Raw genomic sequence first — 19,778 nt, forward strand, 5'->3', positions numbered from 1 at the left:
AGTATCTAGATCTCTCAAAAGGCCTTACCCCCGATTTGTTCTCTATGGGCCTCTATGATATCGTTATCCTCCATATCCAGGTCATCTGGTGTCTGGTCTGCTTGAATACGAATACCGTCATAAAGAAATCTTAAAGAATCCATTTCTTTACCTTGACGCTTGGCAAAGGCTTCCATTAATCTTCTCAAAGGAGTGGTTCTTTTAATTTTGAAGAAAATCTCGGAGGATCCATCAGAAACTTTTAGATTGATGTGAGTCTCTGGTTTAACTTCTGGCTTGGCATCTGGCTTAGCTTCTGGTGGCGACTCGGACATTTTGTTGTTTTTATATCAATTATTTACGACGTTTTAGCTTCTGAGAGTTTTGTCTTGGTCACAGATTGACGTCTTCTGTTTTTCTTGTAGGTAGTAAACCCTTCCAAATCCTTTATTTCTCAGTGTATATCATCATATACCGAGATTGCTCTACAGGTGGTGTCATACAATCTCTTTTTTTTTTCCTGCCTTCATGCCTTCTCCCCCACCCTGTCCTCCTCCTAGTAATGCCATACAGGTAAGTCTTGATCAGGGTAACAGATAGTATGTCCGGGTATGGATATTTTCGGGGCGAGCCGCGATCATCATATACGGCATGGTCAGGAACGAATTCTGTCTATCGTTAAGCACTTCGGAGTTCCAACCTGCGACGTTCCCTACATTAGCTGTGACCTCTACGAATCAAAGAATGCTTCTTATTCTTCACTTTGGAATTCTTAAGCTTAGTGTTAAAATAACAACTCTGATTTACGTGTACCCTTGAAAATCATACCTTTAGGTTCTGCTGAAATTTGCTGAAACATTCCTATAGATCCATGATAGCTCTTTTTTTCTTTGCTAGATTTCCATTGCTGCTATGAACATTATCAGACATTCCACCAGCTGGAAGTGTGGCCTTACTCGCTGCTATCGGTGATTCAGTCGAACCTATTACATGTTCTGCTACGTGTGGCCGGTTGCTACCGCGACTAGCCGAAACACAATCGCAACAATGATGGGGTAACCCGTTTCTGTTGACACGACGGGGTCGCTACTATCCTGATAAGTTTTGCGCGGGTAACACTCTTCTTCGGCACAAGCTTTCCGTGTCATTTGGTTTCTTTTTCAAAGCAAGAATTTTCCGTGCGCCGATGCTACTTCTTCGTAGACCATTTCCCGGAGTTCGGTTCAGTTGTTCGTACGACTCTTTCTGAGGTTTTTCCCTTTTATCCTGCATTACGGCGAGATTTACGTCTGCATGGGTTTATATTCTTTCTTTGCTTCTTTCTTCTCTATCGGATCCTCGAAGGCAGTACACAGAATATCCCGCAGAACGTTAGGGATTCCATTCCCGATTACACGGCAAAAGAGAAAAGAAGGCATTTTTTCACGATGAGATGGTCAATGTGATGCCGCATGTCCCTCGCAACTCCAACGACAATTACGTTTTAGTTACTGCTAAAAAGAATTATAGAGGAAAGGAATTACTATCACTCAATCGCTTCAATAATATCAGTTTGTATCTAATGGTATCAGAATTTGATATCTCTTATCCCAATTCCTGATATGATCTTATAAAGAGAAAATTAAGTTCCCAAGAGAAATATACCAAGGAGGAAACAAAAAATTGAATCAAATAATATAAAAATAAGAACAGAAAACTGATTGAATAGGCAAGTCGTTAAATCGTTTTGAGTCTTGTTCTTTTATTGTTTCTCATATCTTCAGTCAGCCGTCAATCTTATATCTAAGTGATATTTTAACCAATCCATCATGAGGCCCGAGGATACTATAACACCTTATGAGCTACAGGACGTTAAGGGAGAAGCTGTATCCGCTTCTCGTAGTCCGCCAGATAATGAGGTCGAATATTTTGATAAATTAGGTGACGCTCGTCAATACACATCGAATCTTGAGGGCGAAGGTACGCCAACGGAAGGTGTATCAAGACATAGGATTAAGAATCCTCTATTTCGTAATTTTATCGATTCTTTCAAAAGGGGTGAAACCACAGCACGTATAGCTGATTTGGAGAATGATTTGACTACTGCAGTATCACCACAACTATCCAATTACCACGGTAGTATACCTTCAGATGAAGTCGTGATCAAAAAGGAGGAATTAAAGCGTGACATCAACCAGCGTCACATGGTGTTTATGGCAATTGGTTCTGGTGTCGGTACTGGTTTACTGGTTGGTAACGCATCTACATTGAACTCAGCTGGTCCTGCTGGTCTACTTATTGGTTATGCTCTTATGGGTACTTGTGTTTACTGTGTGATCCAAGCTGCAGGTGAACTGGGGGTTACTTATGCTAACCTAATTGGTGGTTTCAATGCGTATCCTGCAATCTTAGTTGCACCATCCTTTGCATTTTCAGTCGGTTGGATCTACACTTTACAATGGTTATGTATGACACCATTAGAATTGGTTACAGCTTCGTTAACGATCAAATATTGGACGACAAAGGTAGATCCGGATGTATTTGTGGTTATCTTTTATCTGTTGATCTTGCTGATTAACTTTTTCGGTTCTAAAGGTTATGCAGAAGCTGATTTCTTCTTTAACTGTATGAAATTGGCAATGATTTCAGGGTTTTTCATATTAGGTATTGTGGTTGCTTGTGGTGGTGCAGGTCACGACGGTTATTTAGGTGGAAAATACTGGCATAATCCAGGTGCTTTCAGAGGTGAGAAGGCAATCGATCATTTCAAAGGTGTTTCTTCCGTCTTTGTCACTTCTGCTTTTGCCTTTGGTGGTAGTGAATTTGTCGCTCTATCCGCATCTGAACAGGCCAATCCAAGAAAATCAATTCCATCTGCAGCTAAGTTGATTCTTTACAGAATTATTTGGGTCTACTTAACATCCATTACCATCTTAGGATTTTTGGTTCCTTGGGATAGTCCACAATTGCAACCTTCTAGTGATGGTAAAAAAACTTCACCATATGTTGTTGCCATTGCCATGCACGGTGTTAAAGTTGTTCCTCATTTGATTAATGCCGTTATTCTAATGGCTGTTTTGTCTGTCTCCAATTCTGCTTTCTTCTACAGTTCTCGTCTACTTCTTTCTTTGTCTCAACGTGGTTATGCTCCCAAGTGGTTTGATTACGTCGACAGAAAGGGTAGACCTGTAAGGGCTATGTTAATATCTGCTCTATTCGGTGTTATCTGTTTCTGTGCTACTTCTAAGAAGGAAACTGATGTTTTCAGTTGGTTACTGGCTATTTCTGGTTTGTCTACCATTTTTACCTATTTCTCCATTTGTGTGTCACACATTAGAATGAGATCTGCCATGAAAGTACAAGGAAGATCCTTGGGTGAGCTTGGATTCAGATCTCAAGTCGGTACCTACGGTTCCTTTTACGCATGCCTCTTGTTGGTATTGTCATTGATGGCAGAATTTTGGGTTGCACTTGCCCCCATTGGTGAGGGCAAATTAGATGCAGAGAGTTTCTTCGAGAATTACTTGGCAGCACCTATTGGAATTGTATTCTACTTCGGTTATATGATTTGGAAAAAAGACTTTAGGATTTTCATTAGATCAAAGGATATAGATTTGGATTTCAAGAGACAAGTGTTTGATGAGGATTTGATTAAACAAGAAGATGAAGAGTACGCAGAACAAATGAGAAACGCTCCACGCTGGCGCAAAGTTATAGCTTTCTTGTTTTAGATTTACTTCTTCAAATTCTTTTACGAAATGTATTTCCCTTCGCTAGTGCTTATATCATCATGACTTTTTTGTACAAGTTACAACATATTTTTGTATATTCTTCTAAACTTTTTTTGATCTCAACAGTTATTTTTAACGATTTGCGGCGCATTGTCTTCATCGTGTTCGTGTTCAGTTAGATTCACCTTGTCTTGTTGATAAAAGTGGTGGTGGTGGCAGTATTACTACTATTATTTACTAATTGATTTGTCAGTGTTCGGGTCAACTTGCTCGAACACGTATACCAAGACATATATATAAGAGAACTCTAGAAGCTATTCAAGTCAAACTCTAGTATGGCTCGTTTCAGCTGGTCTTTCACATGCTTGTGACAACATCAGTCTGTAGGATTCAAAAAAATTGAAAATGTCTGCTGCAGCTCCATACCTAAAGGCAATTGCCACTCGTCGTACCTTTTATGCATTGAAGCCAGAACTACCACCTCGTGTCACCTTACAGGATGTGCAAAGTGTAGTGCAGGCTATTATTAAGGACACTCCGACTGCTTTCAACTCTCAAGTTAATAGGGCCATTATCTTGACTGGTGCCGAACACAAGAGAGTTTGGGATGAAACCGTTAACAGCATTCAAGGTGACAGTGGTAAAAAGAGACCTGCTTCCGCTAGAGATGAAGCCTTTGGTACTGTTGTCTTCTTCACTGATGACAAGACCACCGAAGAACTGCAAGCCAAATTCCCTGCATATGCTTCCATTTTCCCTCAATTCGCTGATCACTCCTCTGGTGCTGCTCAAATTCAAACTTGGACCGCTTTGCAACAACTGGATATTGGCGGCCACTTACAACACTACAATGGTTACATCAAGGCTGCTTTGCCAAAATCTATTCCATTGGAGTGGCAGGTACACTCCCAGTTGGTTTTCGGATTACCAGCAGTTAACGAATTGTCCCAAAAATCTTACATCGAAAATCCTGTAAAGATCTTCTCTTAAATTCGGAGTGAGTAATCTTTGTGTGTAACTTTTGTACTTTTATCTTCTTCATATATCGTCTAAGCAATCTCCAGGTATAATTCCTCTATCACTGTTCAGATAGCCTCGATCGTTGGCGTCCGATGCCTTTTGCCCCGTCTTGAGATAACTTTTTGAAGTTCCATCCATCGTACATTTCTCTACAAGGCACCAACCATCAGTATGTGTTGCTAAAATTAAGGTGAATTCACCAATTTGAATATCAATCTCATCGGCAAGCATAGCTTTGTAGTTTTGTACTACTTTATAGACGTGACCCATCTGGAACCTCTCGCCAGAATTTCTTTTAAGGTCTTTTCCTGGTGTTAGCGGTAAAGGCTTCTTGTCGGTAACCTCCTGCAGATGATGTCCCAACATACTTTCTCTTCTACCCCTACGTTCTTCTTTCTTGTTATCATAAGGATGCTCAAATGGATTTTTACTTCTGGTATCTGAAACAACCGCACCATAAAACCCTGATGATGGTCCTATACCGTTGGTTCCTGATTCTTCTTCATCTTGAGAATTAGGTTCAGATTTTTCTAAGATGGGTGATTTTTCATCTTCCATTAATTGAGATCCATCTGCATAGTCTTTATTGATTCTCGAAAGAATCTTCAATTGTTTTAGTTGTACAGTTGGTGTTAAGATGGTACCTGCGTTGGCGGCACCATCAGGAGCAGCGTCGACTTCGTCACCAACAAAATACGTGGAATTTCTTAAAAACCAACTCGATAGGGGCGATTCATAATGCCATTTCTGCAGTGGTAATTCTAATTCCGCTGGTTTGGGCCTCTTGCTTGGTGAATTTACCGATAGTCCCAATTTTTCACCTGGTAGATTACTAGTAGAAGGCATTTCAGATTGAATGTGGTATATGTTGGGCGGTTTTGAATATAGTAAAGCATCTACATCATCTCTGATACTCATACCTTCTAATGAAGTGGAATCATCTCGTAACCTGGGCGCCTTGGGAGTCAATATGTGTTGTGGTCTTGATTTTGAGACCTTATACTGAATTGTTGATGAGTCTGCAAAAGGTAGCGATTTCTCGTAAGCATACTCTTGACCATATTGACTATCAGTTCCGTACATCGCTCTTGAGAACCATCCTTGGTCGCTAGCTGCACTTGGTAGCGTAGGGGAGTCAACGGATTTCCTTCTGTTAATCGTTAACCTTTTCCGCATTCTTGAAAGACCTAGGAAAAGTGCTAATCCAAGGCAAAAGACACCAACTGGTAAACCAATTGCTAGACCTATGGTTGCACCAGACGTAAATTTCTGAGAATCTACCATTCCTTGGAGTCCCGTATCGGTAGAAGGTATAGCCGAAGCTGAGGATAAGGATGACGATGAGGACGATGACGATGACGATGACGATGATGATGGCGAACCTTTTGTACTGACCATACGTGAAAGCGGAGAATCTGTCTGAGTCATAGATGGCACTAACGGCGTGTAACCATCAGTACCATGATAGTTGGAAACGGGCTCCAATGTTGTGGTAGCTGTCATAATACCGAATATAATGATAACCTCTTAACGAAGGATAATGACCAAGTCCCATAACTCGACAAGGACAAGAAAATACTTTCAATCTTAGTAGCCTCGAACATATATAATTGCCATAACGAGACTGAGTTTATATAGGTGCTTCAACCGACTAAAATCCATGGTTGTCTTAGCATTGTTTCAACATGTTTCAAGATATTTCAAGCTCATCGCCCGGACTTTTTCAATGCACTAGAAATGTTAACTAAAAAGCGTTGAAGTAAGAATAGTGGTGATACTAGTAATCTTCAAGTTTCACAATGGAACCTAGCAAGACAGGATGAAGGAAATCGTGATTCCATTGTGATACGTGATACCTAGAGAAATCTTTTCCTCGCTGAAGAGGGCTCTCACAATTTTGGCATTGATGAAGTTGCTATATGCGGCCGTGTAATTAAGGAAGCTGCATTGATGGGTAAAAACACATCCGTTCCCTCTTTTTCTACTTGTTTAGCCAAGCAGCAAGCTTAGAAGGAAGCTTGGTTGGGAAATAAGTTCTACATATTTTCTCTGTTTTGACAAGGCCTTGTTCGTTTAGGCATCGATAAGGTCTAAAGTGAAAAGAGTATACTCTTTCGGGGTTTTTCGAGCATTGTGATTGTATTCGTACATTGAAAACATGTTTTCAGCCTCAGTCAACGTTTTACAGCTTGTTCTGTTTGTTTATGCTTTGAAGTTTAAAGTTTGCAGGCTAGTTTGATTCAGCCGCATCGCTGGGCGAACCAAGAGCCCAGCGATTTTAAAGTTTTATAAACTTCGAACTACAATAACAAAAAAAATCGGAATCTCAGGCTCGGTGTGTTGGTGTTTTGGTGCTGGCAGCCTGTGTTGACGTTGTTGATGGTGTTTATTGATGCCATTGTGCACTTTATTTGTTGACGCTGATGGCAGCGTAGAATGTTGATGGTTGGAGTGCAGGCTGCTGGAACGATTGCTCGATTGTTCAACGCACAACCTCGAGAATTGAATTATATAAATGGGGGGTAAACCATTGATGGATAATGGAGGAACACATTGTTCAACTCAAAGACTATCAGGAACACATTCTTTCATTCAAAAACCATTAGGAACATTCCTAAAGACTACTTTCCCTAATTAAAAAGAAAACCCTATACTTTCCTTTCAATTCTCTTCTCATCCATTCATTTCTGATCCTACTTTGAGAATTTATCCATTTCTTTCATTTAGCAGTTTTCATTTCTTCATTCACTGATTCATTAGTTAATCGTCATGAAGACTTCACTACTTACTTTCGCTGTTGCCTACGCCTCAACGGTGTCTGCTCAGACAACCCAATGGGATGATTACACCGTTACTCTCACTCCTTCATCAATGTACAAACAAGGTAGTTCTCCCACAAGCTCTTCCAGCGCTTACAGTTCTTCGAGTTCTAATGCTCCATCCAGTCCAAGCAGTCCAAGCTCTTCAAGTACTTCTAGCTCTTCTCCAACCGACTTTAGCAGCCAATGGAGTACAGCATGGACTTCAGGATTTAGTACCGCTTTCACTAGTTCTTGGGGTGATATTCCAAGTTCTTCATCCTCTCAGCCAAGTTTATTACCAGTTTCAAGCTCCTCAAGTTCTTCCAGCTCTTCCCCAACCGAATTTAGCAACCAATGGAGTACGGCTTGGACCTCTGGCTTTAGCACCGCTTACACTAGCTCTTGGGGTGATATTCCAAGTTCCTCATCCTCTCAGCCAAGTTCAACTTTCTCACCAAGTTCCTCTGGTTCATCTTATCAACCAAGCACTTCGACTCCACCAAGTTCATCACCAGCTCCTAGCTCCTCAGCAACTCCAACCAGCGGTGGTAGTGGTGGTTCTCAAACCATGGATGCTGCTACTGCTTCTACGCTATTGGAGTTACACAATGAAAAACGTTCTAGACATCAAGATACTTCTCCATTGACTTGGAGTGATTCATTATCTGCATGGGCTTATGGATATGCCAATAGCCTAAAAGGAACAGCATATGATCCATGTTCTGGTACTTTGTTACATTCTTCCACTAGGAATAACATGGGTGAGAACATCGCCTACGCTAGTTATGCCAATTGGGATTTTCTAATTGATATGTGGTACAACGAAATCGAACACTATGATTACAACGATATTACTGGTATTTACCACGATGGTGTGGAAGTTGGTCATTTCACTCAATTGGTTTGGGCAGCATCTCAAGAAGTTGGTTGTGCATCTGTCCAATGTCCAAACGACGGTACCTACTTATTGTGTGAATATAGTCCACAAGGTAACATATATGACGGTAATGCTGGTGAAGATGAATTCGGCTTGTTCAAGCAGAACGTTAAACCTTTGAAATGATTTTTGCAAGTTAATGACTTATTACTATTTTTCCCCCATCTTTTTTATTGTTAACGTCGTTGGTCAAGGGATTTGTATATGCACAATTTAAGAATGGTTATACCAGTGGTTTTATCACTGGGTTGTATAAATATGTTTAAATATAAAATGTAACTATAATAAAATTTGATGATTATTGATAAAAAGGAATAAAAATAAATATTACATATAAGTATAAACCTTTCCCCATCTACAATGGCGCTAAATGGCTACCGCCGGTGAAATTGAAGCCATTGTCACCCATATTTGGATTACCGTACGCGGATGGTGGTTCATGACGACCCTTACCATGACCCATGATGTTACTTGCTACTGAAGCTAAACTGGATAGCCCATCACCGTGGCCACTTTCATTGTGGTTAGATTCAGCACCATGGGCAGGTTTATTACCATTACCAGATAAATAGTTACTAGCCATCGAGGCAACAGCACCTAACTTACTTTGAGATCCACTAGCATTATTGGAACCGCCATGTCCAGCTTGAGCGTATCCACCGCCGTAGTGGCCCTCCTGAGGACCACCGTATCCACCGTATCCACCTTGAGCGTATCCACCTTGAGCGTATCCACCTTGAGCGTATCCACCTTGAGCGTATCCACCTTGGGCGTATCCACCTTGGGCGTATCCACCACCGTGGTGGCCCTCCTGAGAGCCATATTGACCACCGGTTGGACCACCTTGGTTGGACATATAAGAATTAGCCAATGAAGACAATTTTGAAAATGTACTAGTATCCTGGTGTGGTTGGCCACCATAACCACCTGAAGAAGGTGCTTGTCCTTTACCATTGCTAAAGAATTTGGAGGCAAATGAAGCCCAACCACCGCCGCTACCACTAGAGCTCTTTTGATGGCCAGTAAAAAGCGAGATGGCAGTCTGTAGCCCGCCACCACTACCCTTTTGATTACTAGCCAAAATGGTACCTAGCATTGCCAACTTACCTAATTGTGCACTGTTGGATCCTGATGGTGCAAAGAACGATGAGGCCAATTGGGTTCCAATTCCTCTTTCACCACTTCCACCAATATCTCTAGAACCATTCCCAGCACCGTTCTCAAAAGCGTGCAACCCAAGTTTGTTAATTAATTCTTCAATCTTTTGGGTATCTTGATCATTAGGATTAGATTTCAATGCAGTCGTTAAACGTGCAACAGCTTCACCATGGTCACCTTGTTCATATAACTGCTCTGCTTCACGAACCAAATTGCTAACACTCATATTCGATCCGATTAAATTTAAATCGATTGATCTCCTTCTTGATCTTGGTCTCAATCAGAGTACTCTGAGTCTCTTTTGTCCCCCTAACGCATCATGTCGACCTTTATATACTATTTTCTTGTCGATGGTACAGCCATGTTCATTTTTACGCCGCTGCTTCTAAAGGCTCTTGCAATTAAACAGCAATGGTAATAGTGAAGTCGCGGAATAAGGAAGATTAAGCAGCCAAAAGGGTTATCTTTCGATCGATTCGGAATAGAGTTTGGTTGCAATTGACTTTTTGAAGTTGCCTATCACTATATGGAAAGATATCAGAGGAAGATCGGTTGTTTCCTGCAGATACCTAACGTGGGTAGAGGCCAGTTGAAATACGTGGGGCCTGTAGAGAATAAGCCTGGATTGTATGCAGGTATAGATCTCTTGGCAAATATAGGCAAGAATGATGGCAGTTTCCAAGGGATAAGGTATTTCGAGTCTGAATACCCTCAGAGTGGATTGTTTATACAGCTACACAAGGTAGCGGCTCTCATCGACAGTTCGGTTAGTACTGCAGCATCTTCTAGAAGGTCTACCATGGCGGTAGATCTAGGCAGCCGTGTGAGTAGCTCTGGTGGCAGCAGTTCTGGCAGCGTTAGAAGATCTACCATGTTTGTAGATCCCAGATCACCTACGCCGGTGAGGAGCAGAAGAGTGCCCAGTGGGGAAGAAATGCTTGATTTTCCTGCTGTTCCACCCCCTGCTCCTGTTCCTGCTCCTGCTCCTGTCCCAGCCCCAGTTGATACTGATAATGGCTACTTGCAGCTACGACAGCGCTTAGAGAAGCAGGATAGGGAAATTGCACAATACAAGAAACTGCTTGACGATCAAAGAATAATTTTAGAAGAGTTGCAACCGACAATCGATAGCTATGAGGAGAATTGTAAGAAGTTAGAGGACGCAAATACTAGACTGCGAGCTCAGTTGTCGGCAGAAATGGATCAGCAAAGAAGGCAGAAACAGTATTTTGAATCTGAACACGAACAATTGCTTGCAGTTGTAGATGAATTACATGAGGAGATTAAGGCTAACGAAAGGAGAGTACTGAATGAAAATAGATTCAAATCAGGAACGGAATCTACGAATTTGGTGGAACAGTTACGTAGAGAGTTGGACGACTCACACAAGAGAATATTCCTTCTTGAGAGGAAATTGGATCAGCAACAGCAACTACAAACTGTAACCGCATCACCAACCATGTATAAAGATGATACTGCGAGTACATTGGAGTCGTTGCCGATCTTCAAACCGAAACACAAGATTGATGTTACAGCAGGCAGGGAATCTTGGTGTGCTCTATGCGAACAGAGCGGTCATGATAGTATAGATTGCCCTTACGAAATGCCACACGATGAAAAAACAAAGAATATCTCATCACAACAACTGCTGTTCTAGTTAAAAATGATGAGAGGATCGACAATTGCTCAGTTCTAGGCATCTATATCGATTATAGATCACCTTAGTATGGGGATGCCTTTGGACGTGTGAAATGAGCCTTTTTTGTTTTTTTTCAGTCAATTTTTTTCACCAACGCCTTATTCTAGCTATCTGGGATGAGTCAATCAATCAGAAGCTTTTGAAAGTTCAGCTTGTATTAAAGGAGGAACTCTTTCTTTGAATTCTTTTCGAAGTTTTCATTATTATTACTTGCAACCCTTTGTAGTGCAAAGATGGTTTTCCCTATTATCCCTCTGTACTCTCAAAATCCAACTGGTTTTATCAGTGAAAGACCTTACTTGACGCTTACTGGCCAAGCGCTTTTGAAAGCTAGTCAATTGGGCAAAGATACCATTAAACAATTTGTTTCAGAATTTGGTTCCACTTTGAATTTGGTTTCAGTTTTGGTGGAGACATCTGAATTATTTAATGATGACGATATTGTGGAATTGTTAAACAACGGAGTTACTACTCTTTTCTTGCAAGACGCCAAATATGCTAGTCGTTTAGTGGAAGAAGTTGGTGTTCCTGCTGAAAGATTAGCGTTGCTTGAAGGGTCAGTTTACAAGAATCAATTTGGTGTAAAGAATGATTTCAAACTTGAAGATATTGTTCCTGTGGAAAAATTAGATTCCAAGATTTTGACCCAGGCAATTTTATCCTCCGTAAGAACAGATCGTACCGATGGTCTCTACACTACACTTGTTGTGGATACTTTTGAACGTTGTTTGGGTTTGGTGTATTCCTCCAAGGAGTCTATTGAACAAGCGGTGGAGAGACAAGTCGGTGTCTATTACTCACGTTCTCGTAAGGAAATTTGGGTTAAAGGTCTCACTTCTGGTAACACACAAAAACTGGTTTCCATTCAATTGGATTGTGATGCTGACGCTTTGAAATTTGTCGTGGTACAAGAAGGTCGTAACTCAAGTTTTTGCCACTTGGAGACTGAATCTTGCTTTGGTCAATTCAAACATGGATTAGCTGGTTTGGAAAAGCTTTTGCAACAGAGAAAACTAAATGCTCCACAAGGTTCTTATACCAATAGATTGTTTAACGATCCTGCGCTCTTGACCGCTAAGATTAAGGAAGAAGCTGAAGAATTGACAGAGGCAAAGGATAGAAATGAATTGTCTTGGGAGGCTGCAGATTTGTTCTATTTTGCATTGGCTAAATTGGTTGCTAACGACGTTAGCCTGAATGATGTCGAGACCAATTTGGATATGAAGCATCTAAAAATTACTAGAAGAAAAGGTGATGCCAAACCAAAATTTGTGGAAAAGAAACAAGAATCAAAACCTGAAGCTGAATCTCAATCTGAAGCTCAGCAAGTGGAAACTTTAAGACTGGGAGTTTACCAATCCGAGGATAAGAAATCTGTTGATGAGGCTTTGAAAAGACCTATTCAGAGAACTTCTCAAATCATGCATTTGGTTAACCCAATTATAGACAACGTCAAGAAAAACGGTGATAAAGCCATTGTGGAATATGCTGCTAAATTCGATGGTGTACAACTGAAAAACTGTGTAATAGAAGCACCTTTCCCCGAGGACTGTTTTGAAGGTCTAACACCTGAGTTGAAAGAATCCTTGGATCTATCGATGGAAAACGTTCGTAAATTCCATGCCGCACAATTGGTCGATACCATGCAAGTAGAGACTCAACCAGGTGTCGTTTGCTCGAGATTCGCTCGTCCTATTGAAAAGGTGGGTCTCTACATCCCCGGTGGTACAGCTGTGTTGCCAAGTACTGCTTTGATGCTTGGTGTACCAGCTCAAGTGGCACAATGTCGTGAAATCGTGTTTGCATCTCCACCTCGTAAATCTGACGGTAAGATTTCTCCAGAAGTCGCTTACATCGCTCAGAAAGTGGGAGCTTCTAAGATCGTTCTTGCAGGTGGTGCACAAGCTATTGCTGCTATGGCTTACGGTACCGAATCAGTGCCTAAGGTGGATAAGATTTTGGGTCCTGGTAATCAATTTGTTACTGCTGCGAAGATGTATGTGCAAAACGACACCCAAGCTCTATGTTCTATCGACATGCCAGCCGGTCCTAGTGAAGTGCTTGTTGTTTGTGATGAAGATGCCGATGTGGATTTTGTTGCAAGTGATCTTTTGTCTCAAGCTGAACACGGTATTGATTCTCAAGTCATTTTGATTGGTGTTCAGTTGAGTGAAAAGAAAGTGGAACAGATTCAAACTGCAGTCCGTCAACAAACTCTCCAATTACCTCGTAAGGATATCGTTGTCAAATGTATTGCACACAGTGCTATCATATTATGTGGTAGTTACGATGAAGCATTTAAGATTTCTAACCAATATGCACCAGAACATCTGATCTTACAAATTAAAGAAGCTGCAAACTATGTGAAATTGGTCAACAACGCTGGTAGTGTTTTCGTCGGTGCATACACGCCAGAATCCTGTGGTGATTACTCCAGTGGTACCAATCACACCTTGCCTACTTACGGTTACGCTAGACAATACAGTGGTGTTAACACAAGTACTTTCCAAAAATACGTTACGGCTCAAAGCGTCTCCCCTCAAGGTTTGGACAACATTGGTCGTGCGGTAATGTCAGTTGCCAAGGTGGAAGGCCTTGATGCCCACAGAAACGCTGTCAAGATTAGAATGAGTAAACTGGGACTTTTACCAGAGGGATTCCAGTAAATATGAATTAAAAAAGAATGGAAAAAATTGTGTACATAGAGCTTTTATTATTTTAACCTATTAATTTTAGATCTAAAACTTTTTGTGCTATTATATCGTATTGTATTGGATTTAACGTACGTCTGTCTTTTCGGATTCGGATGGGTAAAAGTAAACTTGACCCAACTTAGTTCGAACTTTGACGAATTTGAAAGTCAAATAGAAAAGTAAGAGCAAGTTACAACGCAATTGTATTGCATTTGGATTCTACTAGACCGTCTCCAATCTTCATATTCATAGAATAACATGAAGAATTCTCACCAACCATTGTACAGGGCTACTCAAACACTTCTTAGGGCGCGCAGAGCTAATCGTCCTGCTCAACCATTGTTACCACCTATTCACCTTTACAGAAGAATTCTTAGAGAGCATAGGAATTTACCAGCATTGCAGAGGGAGTTAGGTGACCAGTACGTTAAGAATGAGTTTAGATTGCACAGATCAGCAGAGAATCCCCTTCATATTGTTGGATTCCTAACAAGCTGGCAAGACTACTTGCGTATGATTACCAAGGGTGACTGGATAGATGAAGCTATGTCTTCTGAAGTACTACAGAAGTTGTCATCGGACCAAGTCGTCCAACTTTATGAACTCATGAAGGAAACCCAACAATTCCGTGCGGGGGAAACCCCAGATGGCGATAATAGTGATACTAAGCAATAGCTGGCTGCACGAACATCTTTATAGCTGATCCCAGACCTTACAGACCTTCATCATGTATATAAACCTTTCACCTCATCTCGCAGGTTCCTTTGTCGCCATCCACGGAGTGAAATTTTTCAAGCTAACACTAAGAATAATAAAAAGTTTATCAAATTCTACTGCTGAAAAGTTAAAATTCAGCGAGTCTGATAAGTTTCTAGGCTACTTTAGTTGTTCGAGATGGTTGCTAAGGGTGAATCTGTCCATTCTATGAAGAATGGCTTTCTAGTGGTTCCATTTAGGCTCCCAGTAACCCGTTTTCTGCCGGGTGATGAGTCTAAGCACCACTACATGTTTGTGAAGAAGCATCAATCCAAGGTACAAGAGGAGCAGTCATGTCTATTTGTGGTGAATATACCGCTATTGACTGGTCTAGAGACTTTGAAATCCGCATTTAATAAAATATTTGCACAATACGATACGGTATCGCATATTGAAGACCTTTTGTATCACGATGAATTTGGGTTGAGGGAAGTTGATCTTTCCAGGTTAACAAGTGATTTGTTGTCTACTGGTACACCAGAAGAGACTCGTTTTACACCTAGGAACACTGCATTGCTCAAATTTGTCGATGAAGCAAGTGTAAATAATTGTTTGAGTGCCCTAAGGAAATATTCACAATCTGACAAGTCTAAAAGCATAGAATGGGAATATACGTCACCATCAGTATCCGCTTTATTAGACTTTTACAAACCATTACCCAAAGATTATTTGAAAGAAGATATCGCTGAACATATGTCCATTTTCGAACAACGTGAACAGCAGGCACAAGAAGATGTGCAAAGCTCACTAGTGGATGAAGATGGATTTACCCTAGTGGTAGGGAAGAATACCAAATCCTTGAACTCTATAAGAAAGAAAGTGTTGAACAAAAATCCATTATCGAAACATGAGAGTAAAGTGTTGCCACCATCCGCAGTGGATAAGAAGGCCAAGCAAGATTTCTACCGATTCCAAATTAGAGAACGTAAGAAGCGTGAGATTAACCAACTGTTAGTCAAATTTAAAGAGGATCAAGAAAGAATTAAAGTCATGAAAGCCAAAAAGAAATTCAATCCATATACATAGAGGAAGAGGGAGAAGGAGAAAAAATGTCTTCTGTTTCTTCTATATCGAAATTACATTGTATCTAGTACCACTTACCTTTAGAGCCTCCCACCTGGTGTGACATTACCTTCAGTATCCACTTCTGCAAAGTCACCTCGCCGTCTTAACATAATTGCAGGATGCAGTCCCTGTTGCTTCAAATTTTTAAAGATTACCACTGGTTTTTCGTCTAAATCTAGTACACGTTCTTGATCACCGTAGCAGATCACAAGTACGTACCCCCTCCAGTCCTGATCGCTAAGATTGTGTCTTTTCATAGCATTTTTTAATATACGTTCACATGAGTCTTCTTTCGAAGCACGCAATTGTTTTAATGGTTCTGATGAAACTTGTTGTGACGCCTGTGATGGTGCCAGTGTTTCATTTACCAGATGCGAAGACGTTGATCTACTTGGATTAGCAGGCTTCACGGAATGACCACTCATCTTACGAGAAATACCATGGGGTGTTGCTTGACCTGTAGCGAACTCTCCACCATGATGAGTGGTATCGAAATAGTCACTACCAGCAGCTTGCTGTTGATAAGCAAACTGCTGTTGAGATGGAGGTTTCGGGCTTGAATTTGAAGTTTTTACGACTTCAAGTACGTCACCACGTAATCTGGTGTATTGAGACTGGAATTCCTGTAATTTTTGTGAAATTGCTGAGTGCAAATTCTTCAATGCAACTATCATATTCTCCTGTTGTTCTTGTAATTTCGTATCACCATTAACTCCCTGCTGCAATCTGTTACAGAGAACTTTGAAACGGATTGCCAAGCTTAAATCATCTTCACATAATTCCTTACAATCTTCCAATGTCAATTCTCCCAATAGTTCACCGTTAATTGCATTTTTACGTAGTTGATCGACGAGTGGATCTTCATCTTGTAGCTCTAGGGAGAATATACACCATTTAACCACGTCTTCCACTGACCATCTTGTATATTCTTCACCAACAAATGGTGATGGGTTTAAATTCAATTGAACTTCATTTTCTGACATCTTGTGGACTGTGAATTTCTGCAGCTCTTTGTTTGATCTTCCCACTCTTACAAGGTTTATCGAATATAACCCATTTCGATTCGTTTGACACTTTTATCACTTCGCTAAGCAATTTAAAATAGAAATACTAAATGAGCATGAATAAAGATTTAAACTAGAATCAGATTCTCCCATCCTTTAATTCTTGTTCTTTCAAACTAATTCAATACATAAATAACTATTTACAAGACCACCTTCTACATTTACACTAACGTTCTTGCCAAATGTCATCAGCACTGCCTCTATGAGTCTGGTTAAATTCGATCTGTTCCTTGTGCCACTGTTGAACAGCAATAGGATCCTTACCATGAAACATGCAGAACTTCAGTTTGGCTAACTGTTTCTGACATGCGTTGAACTCCCCATAACGATAGTAAGTACGAAATTGCCCACCGACTGAATAGCAACCAGTCAGCTGGTCGAAGGCATCCATGCATGACATAGTGGTCGGATATTGGCTAGACATGATGTGCTTTATGTGTGGTACTGCGGAAATATTGCTTGTATTCAAATGTATACTATATATATCAAGTGAAATTTGTCAATCCCATCTCATCGCTTGGAAAGTTATAAGTTACATACAAACCTATTATTTAGCATAGCGAACGTGTAATGTTAAGAATCGGTACTCAGTTACCACGTCTAAACTCATATATTTCTAACGTTGCAATCAGAAATTTTAGCAGTACCATGTCAAACCAACAACAGCAGTGGAATCCCAAATTGACACCTGAACAACTAGCAGTCCTTAGGGATAAGTATACTGAAAGACCTAATACCGGTGCTTATTTGAACAATAAGGAACAGGGAACATATAACTGTGCTAACTGCGATAATCCTCTCTACTCAAGTGGTGCGAAATTTGATTCCGGTTGTGGGTGGCCAGCATTTTACCAGGAAATTTCAAAGGATTCATTACAATACCATGTTGATAACGCATTTGGTATGAAACGTGTGGAGGTCTGCTGTGGTAAATGCGGTGGTCATTTGGGCCACGTTTTTGAAGGTGAAGGTTGGCAAAAGATGCTTAACTTGCCCACTGATTCAAGACACTGTATTAACAGTGCATCCCTAAATTTCGAAAAAAAATGATGTGCATGTACGATGTATAAAAATACATAGTCAGGTTTTTACTGGTCCCTTTATTAATGGTGTTTATATTTTATGATTGTCTGCAAATGGATCCGTCTCATCTATTGGCTCCTCTTCTGCTTCATCACTAGTCCCTCCAAGGCGTTCTTCATAATCACTATGTTCAGCGCCAGGGTACTCATCAGTAGCTATTGATTGTGGCGGTGATGGTGATAAACTACCTGCTCTTTCATCGTACTGACTTAGAGCATCCACTAATTCTTCGTTACATCGAATCAACGACCCCAAATGTTCACCTTCAGTTATCACTTGTAAATACCTTAAAATTTTACGACGAATGGTCCTTGCTTCTTCAAATTTATCTGTAGCTTCCGTATCAGCGGTCGATGGTTCACCTGCAGGCATTATCATTAGGGCATTTCTTAAGGCAGTCGCAGCAGCTAATCCATCGCTGATCACAATACGAATCTTGGGAGATTCTTTGCTCATATCTAGTCGAGGGATTCTGTACAGCTCATCAGGATTGTGCTGATGACGTTCAGGATCTTGTGCTGATGCGAAAATCGATTCATCAGCGGGAGAATCATCCATAAATCTATTATTCCTATCGGTATCAGGCAAAGAGTCACGGGAGCGTTCACGTTCTTTTCTTTTCTTCACTTGTACCGATAAATTGTAGATACCTTCAAAAGTACGGGATTTATCTAAATCCTGTGCAACCAAGTAATCGTACCAGGACAAAACCGCATAAGTCGCATTTTTAACCAATCTTGAACTGTACCTCTGACCTCTCGCATCTGTACCCCGATCAATTGTTAACATTTTAACCCTATCTAAGAGCTTAGGATCGTTATATAAGACTCCCAATTTGACACCTTGTGAGACACATAGATCCAATATCTCAAAAGCTCTCCACGCCTGTACCCTGTTACCATATTTCAATTTTTTCCTTAGTGCCCTAGCGGCTTCTTCCTGATTAGTGGAATATTCATATTTATTGCTTGCATTCTTAATCAATTCTAATATGTTGATCAGCTCTTCTTCAATAGTAAAATCATCCCTTGAAGTTACCTTATCGATTGTGCTAGTGATCGATGTGGTTCGATGGTCTGAGAAAAAACCCATCCCAATTTAGTGAATCTAAAGCTTGAGTGATCTAACAACCGATTGCAATAGAAATTTAGGAAAAAAAAGCACCTCTTGATTCCTTGTAGTGTTATATACATGACGATGCAGTTTCAATATCGCCAATGTGTGTTGCACTTTTCGCTTTTAATGTGCGGCTCTAACATTTAGGGTGCGAATGGAGAGAAAAAAGGGCAAGTTAGGGCTCCAGGGATAGTGGTCTCATACGGTTATTTCCTTTTTTGTTAGTTCGTTTACAGAAGAGGGAGGCAGTGTACTCCATTGGGAAGCCGGTGATTCAAACGGTAGGCAGATGACCAAATAAGGAGCAGTTTACAGAAGTAAAAGTCTTGGCACTCTTTATATATACCATATTCTTCTATTGAAGCAAGGGCTTCTATACTGAAATCGTAGTCAAATCATTCATTCAAACCGGTGACTTTATATCCTCTTGTATCTTTTCATGTGAAACAATGGATGGGTAGATATCAGCATAAATATGTAGGTATTATGTCATTATATCTTTCATAAGATTGAGGAATAAGATTGAGGAATTGAGTTTTACATAGTCATACTGCTTTATCAAAGGGGAAAAGATATGTGACGTTTGCTTTTTCTTTTCTCTGTCTCGGATTTACATATCGTAGTTTTGTACTACACAGTAAGAAAGTTTACATTTTGGTGCTCAACCTTGTACTTCAGGAATTGGGAAGTGCTCGTC

General features: G+C 40.5%; 14 protein-coding genes across 14 annotated transcripts; 8 read left to right on the plus strand and 6 right to left on the minus strand.

The window, feature by feature from the left end:
- Positions 1-14: 14 nt before the first annotated feature.
- SMT3 (SUMO family protein SMT3) lies at positions 15-314 on the minus strand (the record flags this gene model as incomplete). The annotated part of the gene is made up of 1 exon (XM_002497913.1): positions 15-314. The coding sequence occupies one exon, from the start codon at positions 312-314 to the stop codon at positions 15-17; it is 300 nt and encodes a 99-aa protein (XP_002497958.1).
- A 1,473-nt stretch (positions 315-1,787) lies between these two features.
- AGP1 (amino acid transporter AGP1) lies at positions 1,788-3,689 on the plus strand (the record flags this gene model as incomplete). Its single annotated transcript, XM_002497914.1, has 1 exon — positions 1,788-3,689. The coding sequence occupies one exon, from the start codon at positions 1,788-1,790 to the stop codon at positions 3,687-3,689; it is 1,902 nt and encodes a 633-aa protein (XP_002497959.1).
- A 405-nt stretch (positions 3,690-4,094) lies between these two features.
- On the plus strand, positions 4,095-4,679 carry ZYRO0F17468g (uncharacterized protein; the record flags this gene model as incomplete). The annotated part of the gene is made up of 1 exon (XM_002497915.1): positions 4,095-4,679. One exon carries the CDS (start codon positions 4,095-4,097, stop codon positions 4,677-4,679), a length of 585 nt encoding a protein of 194 aa, XP_002497960.1.
- Positions 4,680-4,727: 48 nt separating this feature from the next.
- On the minus strand, positions 4,728-6,212 carry FUS1 (Fus1p; the record flags this gene model as incomplete). The annotated part of the gene is made up of 1 exon (XM_002497916.1): positions 4,728-6,212. The coding sequence occupies one exon, from the start codon at positions 6,210-6,212 to the stop codon at positions 4,728-4,730; it is 1,485 nt and encodes a 494-aa protein (XP_002497961.1).
- A 1,266-nt stretch (positions 6,213-7,478) lies between these two features.
- ZYRO0F17512g (uncharacterized protein) lies at positions 7,479-8,573 on the plus strand (the record flags this gene model as incomplete). The annotated part of the gene is made up of 1 exon (XM_002497917.1): positions 7,479-8,573. One exon carries the CDS (start codon positions 7,479-7,481, stop codon positions 8,571-8,573), a length of 1,095 nt encoding a protein of 364 aa, XP_002497962.1.
- Positions 8,574-8,802: 229 nt separating this feature from the next.
- On the minus strand, positions 8,803-9,831 carry RNQ1 (prion domain-containing protein RNQ1; the record flags this gene model as incomplete). The annotated part of the gene is made up of 1 exon (XM_002497918.1): positions 8,803-9,831. The coding sequence occupies one exon, from the start codon at positions 9,829-9,831 to the stop codon at positions 8,803-8,805; it is 1,029 nt and encodes a 342-aa protein (XP_002497963.1).
- Positions 9,832-10,131: 300 nt separating this feature from the next.
- Positions 10,132-11,262, plus strand: BIK1 (Bik1p; the record flags this gene model as incomplete). Its single annotated transcript, XM_002497919.1, has 1 exon — positions 10,132-11,262. One exon carries the CDS (start codon positions 10,132-10,134, stop codon positions 11,260-11,262), a length of 1,131 nt encoding a protein of 376 aa, XP_002497964.1.
- Positions 11,263-11,537: 275 nt separating this feature from the next.
- HIS4 (trifunctional histidinol dehydrogenase/phosphoribosyl-AMP cyclohydrolase/phosphoribosyl-ATP diphosphatase) lies at positions 11,538-13,970 on the plus strand (the record flags this gene model as incomplete). Its single annotated transcript, XM_002497920.1, has 1 exon — positions 11,538-13,970. One exon carries the CDS (start codon positions 11,538-11,540, stop codon positions 13,968-13,970), a length of 2,433 nt encoding a protein of 810 aa, XP_002497965.1.
- A 285-nt stretch (positions 13,971-14,255) lies between these two features.
- On the plus strand, positions 14,256-14,672 carry SDH7 (Sdh7p; the record flags this gene model as incomplete). The annotated part of the gene is made up of 1 exon (XM_002497921.1): positions 14,256-14,672. One exon carries the CDS (start codon positions 14,256-14,258, stop codon positions 14,670-14,672), a length of 417 nt encoding a protein of 138 aa, XP_002497966.1.
- A 219-nt stretch (positions 14,673-14,891) lies between these two features.
- Positions 14,892-15,779, plus strand: RRP7 (Rrp7p; the record flags this gene model as incomplete). The annotated part of the gene is made up of 1 exon (XM_002497922.1): positions 14,892-15,779. One exon carries the CDS (start codon positions 14,892-14,894, stop codon positions 15,777-15,779), a length of 888 nt encoding a protein of 295 aa, XP_002497967.1.
- Positions 15,780-15,856: 77 nt separating this feature from the next.
- STE50 (Ste50p) lies at positions 15,857-16,801 on the minus strand (the record flags this gene model as incomplete). Its single annotated transcript, XM_002497923.1, has 1 exon — positions 15,857-16,801. The coding sequence occupies one exon, from the start codon at positions 16,799-16,801 to the stop codon at positions 15,857-15,859; it is 945 nt and encodes a 314-aa protein (XP_002497968.1).
- A 247-nt stretch (positions 16,802-17,048) lies between these two features.
- Positions 17,049-17,306, minus strand: EMI1 (Emi1p; the record flags this gene model as incomplete). Its single annotated transcript, XM_002497924.1, has 1 exon — positions 17,049-17,306. The coding sequence occupies one exon, from the start codon at positions 17,304-17,306 to the stop codon at positions 17,049-17,051; it is 258 nt and encodes an 85-aa protein (XP_002497969.1).
- Positions 17,307-17,452: 146 nt separating this feature from the next.
- On the plus strand, positions 17,453-17,932 carry MXR2 (peptide-methionine (R)-S-oxide reductase; the record flags this gene model as incomplete). Its single annotated transcript, XM_002497925.1, has 1 exon — positions 17,453-17,932. The coding sequence occupies one exon, from the start codon at positions 17,453-17,455 to the stop codon at positions 17,930-17,932; it is 480 nt and encodes a 159-aa protein (XP_002497970.1).
- A 63-nt stretch (positions 17,933-17,995) lies between these two features.
- LSB5 (Lsb5p) lies at positions 17,996-19,057 on the minus strand (the record flags this gene model as incomplete). The annotated part of the gene is made up of 1 exon (XM_002497926.1): positions 17,996-19,057. One exon carries the CDS (start codon positions 19,055-19,057, stop codon positions 17,996-17,998), a length of 1,062 nt encoding a protein of 353 aa, XP_002497971.1.
- Between the last annotated feature and the right edge of the window lie 721 nt (positions 19,058-19,778).

Source organism: Zygosaccharomyces rouxii (assembly GCF_000026365.1).
Source record: "Zygosaccharomyces rouxii strain CBS732 chromosome F complete sequence".
In the NCBI taxonomy this organism is placed as follows: Eukaryota; Fungi; Ascomycota; class Saccharomycetes; order Saccharomycetales; family Saccharomycetaceae; genus Zygosaccharomyces; species Zygosaccharomyces rouxii.